Source organism: Dreissena polymorpha, chromosome 11, assembly GCF_020536995.1.
Source record: "Dreissena polymorpha isolate Duluth1 chromosome 11, UMN_Dpol_1.0, whole genome shotgun sequence".
NCBI classification, from domain to species: domain Eukaryota; kingdom Metazoa; phylum Mollusca; class Bivalvia; order Myida; family Dreissenidae; genus Dreissena; species Dreissena polymorpha.
In genome coordinates this window covers 8,936,534-8,948,451 of record NC_068365.1, presented here as the reverse complement: position 1 = coordinate 8,948,451, position 11,918 = coordinate 8,936,534, and the positions used below count along the sequence as shown (strand labels likewise).

At 34.2% G+C, this 11,918-nt stretch overlaps 1 protein-coding gene across 1 annotated transcript; it reads right to left on the bottom strand.

The window, feature by feature from the left end:
- Nucleotides 1-1,966: 1,966 nt before the first annotated feature.
- LOC127851732 (uncharacterized) lies at nt 1,967-5,669 on the bottom strand. The gene is made up of 2 exons (XM_052385593.1): nt 5,380-5,669; nt 1,967-3,377 (listed from the first exon to the last, which is right to left on the bottom strand). Exons 1-2 carry the CDS (start codon nt 5,485-5,487, stop codon nt 2,034-2,036), a joined length of 1,452 nt encoding a protein of 483 aa, XP_052241553.1. The 5' UTR covers nt 5,488-5,669; the 3' UTR covers nt 1,967-2,033.
- Between the last annotated feature and the right edge of the window lie 6,249 nt (nt 5,670-11,918).

The window sequence follows — 11,918 nt, the reverse complement described above, 5'->3', positions numbered from 1 at the left end:
AACAAAGAAGAGCTGGTGATATGAAGTTGCAAAGGAACTCGCATGATATGAAAAACTAACGACTGTTTGTTCGATTCTTTTTAAAAAGGTTGAGGATTTTTCATAACATGTTTATTGCTTTATTTCACGGAATAGTGAGAGCCATATATAGTGTAATTTAAGTGTACGCAATATTCATGCATAGATGCGCATTCAATAGTGACTGATTTTGGACACATACGAGAAGCTGAACGGCTTATTGCAATTTAAAGAAGGACGCACATGGTACCTGTTCTTTGATCATGTGCACCTAAAGAAGCCTATGCCTTCAAACAAAATACGCCTACGGCGCCGGCTCTATGAATATTTACAATTAAAGGCGAAATAACATTTTGACAAATTTGCACATGTCCCCAGTTTTTGGAGCATGTGTTACCAAAAATGCTATTCCATTCTTACGCGGTGCCAGTATAAGTTGCATATGCACCTGGGTACTTGCACATTCTAAACAATACGTAAATGTTGCGTAGTGCATCTTCCGAGGCTGTTGCATTCTCAAATATAAGCTTATGGGCCGGTTTTAGGAACATGTGCAGCTATGGATACTACTGCAGTACAACACATTTGCACATGGTTTCGGTTCAATGAACGTGCGTGTATGTTTTGTGAAACATATATCGCATTCATACAAACACACACTCGGTGCCGCATCTGGAGAGGCCATTACATTCTTACAAATACGCACATGCCGACGGTTTATACGAACATGTTATGACAAAGAGGCTATTGTGTTTTACCAAGTTCATACATTGTACCGGCTCTAGGAACATGTGCACCAAAAGCGACAATTTTATTTTAACAAATACACAACCTACACAACCTACACCGGTTCTATGAACACGTGATTCTTCATGGTCATAACATTCCAAAACAAACTACTTTTCAGGAACATGTGCAGCTATTTTCAAAACATTCGACAGCATGCACACGATGCCGTTTCTAGGAACATGTGCACCTCACAACCAGCTTAAAAGCATTTCGCAGAATGGGTGGACCTTATGCACCGTACTAATGATAGTTTCTGATACCCTAGTAACTTGCATGCATAATCCACACACCGGTCTGTAAAATATAGATCGTATTCTTTCACACAAATACAAAATTACATAGTTTTCCCTGGAAGTAGGTCCCCAAATATTTATTATTATCGTGATTTGAGTAAATTGTACTTGTTATATTTAGCTATCCTATATGGTATAATAAAACCGGTGCCTGAATGATTTTGATTATACGGGCAACGTTTGGTGCAAATGTTCATGTCGTTTAAATTTATCCCATTTTCCCAGTTTTAAACCACACTGGATGCTTATCGCGGTAACGTGTGGAGCCGATTGTCAATAATGTTTGTAATTATTTACCAATATGCATCATGCACATGTTTGGCATTGACTTTGACCAATGTGTGACTTACTTATGCATGGTGAACATTGTTGGTAAATTATTTCAAAATTGCACGATGAATGATGAAGTTATGAAGTCATTTTAAACAGACGAATGGCAATAGCGTGTTCATAATGTACCCGAGCAATTCACTACGGTTGAAATAAAATATTTAATATCTTTCAATCCGATTCTACAGAATGAGGTGTATTTTATGGCGATGTATATTCATCCAAATGTTAAGATATTGCATGTAAAACAGTCCATGTCAAACATGCTCATTTGAAACATTTCGCAAACACTTACCAACCCATTGCCACATCATATACATTACCATCACCACCACATCCACACCACCACCACTTTCACACCAATACCACGACTGCTTCTTCTGCTACAAATAATTATAATTATTTTTGATATATTTTTTTCTTCTTCTCAAAAGCATATCAATTTGTTCACATTGATGCTAAATAAGGTGGTTTTACGACAAATACAGAGGTTGTTATCTCACTGACAGGTCACTACCAAGCATATAATAAAAAAGTGATATTGCACAGGTTTAATCAATCGCTGTATTGTGATGACATGAAATATATCTCTTAAATTCATAATTACATCAACAGTCTAAAATATACATCAGTCACATTATTTACAGCGCTGCCTTCAACAGACATCCTGTCATATACTTCTTTTGCAATCTCGTCCTGGCGTCTGTCTATCTCCACCAGAATAATATCATCAATATCATACCTACCGTTCTCACATCTACATTGCAAGTCTCTCCTCATCCACTCCAGTATCAGTATCTCCGCCTCCATCCTTCTCCTACTGAACCACAGCATAGGCTGTGGGTAACATATAACGGCCTGACGAATCCTCGGCAATCTCAGTATAACACTTGGACCTTCTTCCATCATGTTTGTGATATCTTCTACCCATTTACGCTTCTGTTCAGCCTGCAACCCACAAGCTTCCATCAAATTTCGCTCAGGAATCATGTAATATGACAGCTGGGTAGATGATATTGCAGTTAGCAGTTTTCCCAGTGCATCATGTAACCAGTAGATCAAATTTTTTTTTTCTTGAAACAAAGAGGGTGGATTTCTTTCAGCTTGCCAAAGAATTATATTTTTCATCACAAATGTTGTTATTTCTTTATTGTTTGGTTTCAGTACCTCTTTTACAATCATTTTCAGAATTACATACACTTTTGCCTGAGTGATATTCAGATTGTGTACGAGTTCTGTTTCACCCATGTTAAAGCAAATCCTCCACTCGAATTCATTGTTTTTACTACCTTTAAATCCTACCGGGGTAACAACAGAGCCCAATGATACAACTTTCTGCACGACCTCCGCTGGCGGCCAAAGTCGAACTCGTTGGGCCCATCTCTGCAGGATGCTGGGGCAGAGACAATTTACTGCAAATACTTGGTCGAATTTTAATCCTTTATCGTCCCACCTCGGTAGTGAGGGCCCCGCGCGTTTAAGTGGACCTACTCCTTCACCTCTAAATTTTGACATTTTATCAAGAAATAAACCGCTGCTTATCATATTGTTCCCTTGTTCGTCACGACACACAACATTATTAAAAACATTAGTACGTGTGTAATTAAGTCTCTCCGGTAACGGTAACATCTTGCAGTGTCCTGGGTACACGTCGCGTGTATCCATTCTGCAAACTTCTATGTCGTCTGGTATGATGTTTATATCGACTCCAGTTTCCACACAGAGGACTTTGTTTAGCACATGTAACTGATCATAATCGCTTTCACGCAAGCTGGTAAGTCCCTCGGCCTTGCTTCCGACTGTGATGAGATGTCGATTAATGGATTCTGCGTTCCACAGCATATCACATTCCCTGAACTTCTCAATCCGTCTCCGTCTGATCTCCTCCCCGTATCCCAGCAGGGTCATTATATGGCAGACCTCCACGGACACTCCTTCGACATAATTCTGAAAATAAACAGGATCCAACTTTTATATTGACTTTTAACGTCATATCATTTACTAGTATCTCATTCGAGAATTGTACAATTGGTTTTCATAAAATGAAACAGTTTTTTTTTCAATCGACTAAAATGGTAAATTATTCAAAATGCACATAGTATGTTAAGTTTGATGAAATTAAATTTTAATTTCATTAATCTTTAAAAAAAGCTTGATATTCAATACATTAAGTTTATCTTAATCAATTTCGCATAGATACCGACAGCATTCACAGTCTATGTGTTACAATCAGTTTTTAAGCTACTTTTACAGAACGCATACCAATACTTATACCTTGTCTTATGAAAATGACGAGAGTGGATTGTCTTGTAATAACACATACACAAATACACTCAATGAATAGTTCTTTGCTCTTTATTTCGTTTTTAACATAATGTTTCCAGGTCCATATGATTCTTTAAATTAGTTGTTAATGCAATTTTTCCAAGTCCATGTAATACTCCAAGTAACTAATAACGTTTGCAATACATGACACAATCCGGCAAAATCCATCCGGATAGAACCCCACTGTGGTCCCTCCCTCCCTACATATATATATATATATATATATATATATATATATATATATATTCACACATATGGCCAGTTACGGGGTCTCTGATTTAGAAATAGGTTATGGGGTTCCCACTTTAAATACATGTATCTCCATACCCTTTTTTATCCGATATAAACACGAATTAAGGTATATAGGGGTACCTACTATATTATTGTATATAAATACGTCATTTATTTAACGTCTTATACAAGGAAATATATAGCGAACTTATTTGCGAGGTATATACAATTTCAATTTCAGACGTGATTGTGGTTTTCGATTTAAGACCTTATTGTGAGATTTGATTGCATTACCTCCCCTACACCCCCCTCATAGTAATTAAAGGAGCCTAGAATGCGGGGTTGTATATAGACCCCGTTTTTTATATTGACCTCGTAAGTACAGTCTGAAAACTACCGAGACCGCGTAACTGGCACTATATATTGGTATAAATAAATAAATATATATATATATATATATATATATATATATAGATATATATATATATATATATATATATATATATATATATATATATATATATATATATATATATTATATATATATATATATATATATATATAATAAAGTCGCTTTTAGCCGTTTATATAAAATAAAACGCTTTTATTAAATTTGCCGTAGCTTTCGACCTTTCGGTCTTCTTCAGCGGCGTTTATTTGTGAATACGCGTCACAAATAAACGCCGCTGAAGAAGACCGAAAGGTCGAAAGCTATGACAAATTTAATAAAAGCGTTTTATTAAATATATATATATATATATATATAATACTATATATATATATATATATATATATATATATATATATATATATATATATATATATATATATATATATAATTGAAGGGAAAAAAACAAATTTTCGATACATTATCCACTGGAATTAGAAATCATGCCTGTACATTCTCGCATTTTAATTAGCATTTGAACATTTTTGTTTTTGATATAATGCTTATAAATGCAGATTGCATTGATTATGATTTAACAACTACAACTCATTTTCTCACATCTATGATATTTTAACCAAACTAACTGAGAGCAACGACTATAAAAACCTCTGTGTCTAATAACTGTTTCAGTCTCTGACTTACCCGATAGTGACGGTTGTACAGGCTGCAGTGTTTTGAAGACTGTACAAACTGCTGTTTTTGAGAAAGATGACAGTCACTAACTTAACCGAGATTAACCACTATACAGGCTACTGGCTCTCGGAACGTTTTCAGTCCCATAAGTAACGACAGGTTTTTGAATCAGGGAACGCTTTGAGTTTTAAGCTACCTTCGAGTGCTAACTGTACAGTTTGCTTTGGCTTGGTACGCTTGCAAAAGTCATTAAATTTCCCGATGTTGACGATTGTACTACTGTTTCTGGGAACGTCTTTGTCCCTCACTTACTTGATCGTGTTGGCTGTACAGGCTGCTGTGTATGGGAGACATTCCGGTTGCTGACAAGCTACTATCGGTGCCTCCATCTGTCATTTTCAGGCCGCTGCAAGTGCACATTTATTACATCATTTAAATGGAATTCAATGGGAAATTGTCGATAACTCATAATTTACCATGTTTGCACAAAGATTCCATTTTGTAAGTATTGATCTTATAGCGGTTTATCCCATGAGTGTTTACTTATGATTATCTGGTAAGGGATCTTAACATTCTCAAATCAACCTATATGGTCTAAATTATGCATTCCTGTTCGCAATGATTTTGCGAAAAACGCAGGGAATTCCCCAATCAATGTTCTACTTTCTATTTGTATGTTTGTTGAAAAACGAATATTATTATAAGTACCAAGTATTTATGTTACATCTGATAATAAAAGCTAGACTCCTACATTGAGCAATTTAAACATCTATGGCAAACAGTAGCATTTTTAGTAGAACTTGACATTTTAATGTCGTACTTAAATAAACTATATTAAACATTTCTTTTGCACTTTCGATTTTAAAATCATAGTACAACTAATGTTTTAGCAAATTGTTTGCGCTAGAGCAAAGCCGAGCAGGAGTAATGAATACCACTAACCGTATACGTTCTATTTATATCGTTTGCGTCACACTTCAGTTATACTCGGGTATGATACAAGAAAACGTTTAACAGGTGTAATACAACTATAAAGGTAAAGTTAACAACAAGGGAACGTTATATATACATTCTTGTCTTCATAGCAATTGGAATCGTTCCTTTCGCCAAAGTCGAAAAACATAGAAGTAATGCTGGTCATATTGCGTTCTGTATCTCGGGCTCTCCGACAACAATGAAAGTAGTCTCAGGGAACGGAAGGCAACATTGAAGGGTCATACGGACGTATGTCAAAACAAAAATGACTCGTTGTTATACGTATTTCTTCCAGATTCAATAAGTGTAACCTCGACCTTTCAATAGCTTTTTGTTCATGCTGGAATGATGTGTCGATAACAAAAACAACAATACACGCGTTGTACCGTAGGCGAAATATTTAAATGCTATATGAGAGAAGCTCTCCGTAAATTTAAATCCCATAGCGAGTGCACCCCATGTAAGATAAGTCATTTAGCCGCGTTCTGAGAAAACTGGGCTTAATGCATGTGCGTAAAGTGTCGTCCCAGATTAGCCTGTGCAGTCCACACAGGCTAATCAGGGACGACACTTTCCGCTTTTATGATATTTTTAGTTTCAAGGAAGACCGTCCTTACCGAAAATCAAATTTAGGCGGAAAGTGTCGTCCCTGATTAGCCTGTGCGGACTGCACAGGCTAATCTGGGATGACACTTTACGCACATTCATTATGCCAAGTTTTTTTCAGAACAAGGCTCAATAACGGATATCATTCACGCAATAAAACAATATGCTTCGATGTCTTGCTTCTTCTGATTTTGAGAAAATCTTTTCACTGAAAACACATACAGTACGTGGTGAATATGTGCATTTTTGCGTGTTTGACATAACTACGAATGTCAATGACACTCTTAGGTTTCCACAGCCGACTCACCACATTTTTACAAAGTTTAGATTTAATTCGTAATGTTTGTTCAATTCTTGCGTCAGGTACAACTTATTGAAATGGATGTTCACATATTGATTACTTACTGTATTTATTTCGTAACCGATGTTTGTAAAATTCGTCTTTAAGTGTACGTGTTAATTAATAATTGTATATGATTTAGTTATTTCATTTCGCATAAAAAAACAAATTTAGAGTTCCTCTAAATTATAGCCTATATGAAGCTAATAAATTTGAAAACAACGTCAAAACCTTGTAAATTCGAAGACTAATAACATCAAAATATGCAAGATTTGAAAGAACAGTATCGTTTGGGCGTGGACCGTGGTGGACGTGCTTGTCATTAAGGTTTAACTCCCGTTAAGCCCATCGAATGGTTCTTTCAAATTCATTATTTGAATATTATTATTGAATAATGCTTAAACAGACACATTTAACATTACACACGATTTTTTTAAATAGCTGATTGCTATGGTTTGATGGAATGCGATATAATTGCTTGCACATTAAGAATAATATGTCTGTGATTTATTAAATTATATATTGAATTTCAAGAGAGGCATAATAAAACCTGTTTTGACAAGTGCAGGGGCCATTATAAAAATGTTGAAAATTATATGTTTACAACAAAAATAACTGAAAATAAGATTTTAATGGGATCAAGTTTTAGTGTGATTTATTGCATTGGATGATTAATATATACAGTATTTATAGAGCCTCATACAATCATATGTTTTTAGTTACACACGATGTCATTCACATATCTATCGGGAAATTAGTTTGTTTGTTAACAACTGTCCCCGAGACGAAACTTTTTTCAATGATCTATGCTGATCCATGCTTGTTATAGTATAGCATGTATATGTATACACCTGTTTCTGATATTGTAAATACTAAATATGCTTTCAACAATTATTATTGAATAACATGTGATATAACACAGTCTCACGACCACTAGCTTTATATCTATGCCATGTCCGTAATTATCACATAACGTGACATAAATAAATATAGTGTGTATGGGTGTGTGTTAGTGTAATCGGCTATTTTGAAAATTATTTATCATTATTAAATAATGCATTCATTATCCTTTACACTATGATAACTTTCATGTAAATCAAAGCAAATGCAAAAGCAGTTCAAAAGATAAATTATCATCCATCAATATCGAATGTCGGCCATTGTCAATGGTATTGGGTTAAACAACTACTACTCCTTTTTCAAAATGATGGGTTAGAAGTTTCATCTTTTTTTCAAAACAAAACAGACAAGTTGTTTGAAGGTCAAGTCATGCTTTCAATGCTGTAATTTATCGTTTACCATGTTCAATCTGTTCTGGGAGTATAAAACGCCATGTTAAAGGGACCTTTTCACAGATTTTGGCATGTATTGAGGTTTGTCATTATATGTTTTATATTGATAAATGTAAACATTGGATCTAAAAAGCTCCAGTAAAAAATCAAGATTTAAATTAAATAAAAGAAATTAAAGGAAACCTCAACAGGGCTCGAACAACTGACCCCTGGAGTCTTGGAGTAAAAAGTCTCCGATTTAGACCACTCGGCCATCCTTTCTCTTACAAAGAAGGATGTATTTTATACTCGTAGTTTCAAAAATATAACGACAACACCAGAACTCTCCAAATTATTCAATCGTTTTGCGTTGCAACGCTTTATAATTATCAGATTTTTTAATCGTCAAAAATGCATATAATGGCTATTTTAGAGCATAGTAAATGTTCATTATTACTGTTTCCTCACAAATATCTTAACTAAAACGAAAATTTGCGAATCTGAATCATTTTTTCTGAATTTTGTCAATTTACCAAAACGTGAAAATGCCCCTTTATTGTACAAGATTATATAATATGGTTACAATGTATCAAACAAACATAAATGTTTCATGAACAAATACGTCTTAGAGTTATATGAAAAAATGAATTTATCACATGGTACCAAAACTATCTATAATACAATTAAGTTTTCTTCGCCTACAATGGCATCTTTTCATCGTTTGGTATGAAAACTCGTCATGACAAGAGATCAACATTTCCTCTGCTTTGAAAAAAGTTTCAAAGTGTGAAATAACAAAATAAAACGCAATTTATTGCAACAAATGTTCAATTATTCAATAGACGAAGTGCAATAAGTATTACAATAATTTCATTTACATCGTATTGGACAATTGAGCAGAGCATTAACATTAAAACGGTGCAAGTGTTTTGCACACATTTAAATAAATCTTAGTAGAATATCGTATATTCAAATAAGTTGACTGTATTATAGGTATGTGCTTATGAAACAAGAACAGTTTATGATTCGGCTTGATGGTGTAACTTTCGTGCTTTAATATGCAATTCTATTGGTTTTTATCAACAGTAAATACAAAAGGAATTTAATTCAACAATAAAAATAAATTTAATACACGAACGGTCGTTTAGTGTATATCCTCGAAGTATCCGACCTCTGAAAGTTAGAACAGTGCGCTACCAATAACGTACTGCTTTGTTTAGTTCGCTATAAATGTCTGACTCGATTGCTTTCTTTATTTCTTTATGTCTTTTTGGATTTATTGTTTAGTTCGTTATAGTGTCCTCGATTTCGTTTATATTTATTTTCAATTTCGCACGAATCACCAATATGCATGTACTTTAAAAAATGCGAATCTTATAGCCATATATCCTATACATGCATAGGTGTTTAATGAAATATCTAAACGCATTATGACCCACCAATTCGCAGAATTTTAGGCGCATACACACACAGAAAATGAACATTACACTATGCTATGTCTTCAGTTTCAGTAATTCAGTTACTCGAGCACATGACACTTCCGATAAATTTGCTTTATTTCATATGTTCTTACTAGTGTAATATTTGGTATTATTTTTATTGGATATATCCACTCATTGTTTGCACAGATCATGCCAATGTGATGATAACGGGGTTAACATTGTTTTTGGAGTTTTACGAGTTGTCATGTACGAAATGGTGTCAAATGATTTAGAATATAATATTTTCTGTCAGTACCAAGACCAAGCATTTGATCTTTAATTATACCAAAGATGTAGTAATGTTTGCGGAGAGTACAACTTTGAAGTGAGCTTGCCTATCTACCGCTAAATTCTCCAAACCACTCTAGATAGCACTAACAAAGTGAAATTCAGCCATCTGATAAAATGTTTATCAGTAAAATATGTGAGTTTAACAAAGACTTTATCAAGAGATATATGTGGAAATTAAAAAAAGGAGCTAAAATATACATCAAGTCGTACGTTTCCATTTTACACCCCAAAAAGGATATGTAGATCGGCAAAACTACTATTTTTATTTTTTATGTTCAAAAATTATTTCCTGAATTCATAAGAATGTTTAATGACAATAATTTTCCAAATCTTATTTTATATGCATAAGTTACGTGAACAAAAACTTAGCCTGAAATGCCAAACCATGTTTACACCGCTTGTATTATGTGCGTACCTGTGAACAAGGAGCAATAAAATGTAGATTATTAAATTCATGAGGTGGATTTGATAGTGCTAGTGTTTTGTCATGTAAAACTCTTTTATAAATAGTGTAATACCGCAGATTGGTCAGTTTGAATTAAACATGCAAGGTTCATCAACTGAAAGGGCATGGGTAGTTGTTTCTTTTAGAAAAAAACATGGATAATTATTCAGTGAAAAGCTCGAGCGCACAAGTAAGAAGTGTTTATATTTCCATGTTTTAATGAAACCGTTCTAATGCGAATGTGACAATATTAATTGTGGTGTGTGAAGTTTTGCATGTGTTTTGTTGTATTTGCGATTCAACTCAACATGTAATGCTATCCGATTTTTCTTGAACTAATTAGACTGGCACATAACACGTGTTCATGAATTATATTGCATGTGTTCAACAATGTTCTGTGATATTCTATTAAATTTTATCGTTCCTTCGTGTTGAGAATACAGTGGAAGACGAAAAGACCCTGAAGACTGTTGAAGATGATGAAAAGATAGGCCGCAGGCAGGGCGGCCTCGCTGATGTAGAAATACCCGAACACCCACTTGAGCCCCAGTAGACCCTCTAGAGCTAGCGCACCCTAGATTCGGGCTCTAAAATAGTCAATTATTAGCTAGTGTTACCAATTCATCACTGCTCCTTTTCTCGATAACATCATCTTTGCAATATAAGCAGTTTTGACACTTTATAATGCTATATCAATTATTAGAACAATATATACGCCATTACAATAATTTCCTTATAATGAAATAATCGCATCATCAACATAATGTTCATTTTCAACTACACACACACACAATTAAATCGTTAAATAGTAATTTTGAAACACAAAGAAAGCAAACTTATATGAGTCTATGTAGGTGTGAATGTCAATTTCGAGGTATTTGAAATACTAAGAAGGGATCATTAATTTAAACAAGGTATGTGATTTGCTTTGAATTTATCAGATCTTTTTTTTCAATGTTATCGTACAACTTTACGTTGAAATGAACGAAATGTAAACGTGCATTTAAAGAACTCTTAATAACGTGCATTTAAAGAACTGGAAATAAATGATATCGTAAATATCTTTAAATTTCGAAGTAGTATTGATTCAGTATACATTTACAAACATTAATAACGAGCAATGCGTAATACAATGATTAGAAGTGACAACTCAAATAATAAATGATGCTATCTCAATAATGAATTTGTTTTGAATTAGCAGAACGCGTATAACTTACAGCTAGAGTGATTCTATGTATCGCGAACATACACAAGGACAGTGAATTTCATCACATAAACAATGTTTCCATTCTAGAACAAGAGAAGCATTTGAAGGAAACTACTGAATGTTGCCATAGTAACGGTTAGTGGTTGGAATCGGATCCCCCAAACCGAGTCGATTAATCGGAGGCCATAATCAGCGATTAATCGATTAATCAGCATTTTTAACAAAACATGAAATT

Excerpts from the sequence above, each read along its gene's own strand:
- LOC127851732 (XM_052385593.1), bottom strand. The coding sequence starts at position 5,487 with ATGTGCACTTGCAGCGGCCTGAAAATGACAGATGGAGGCACCGATAGT. Across the intron at positions 3,378-5,379 it reads TGTACAGCCAACACGATCAA|AATTATGTCGAAGGAGTGTC; the intron begins GTAAGTGAGGGA and ends GTTTATTTTCAG.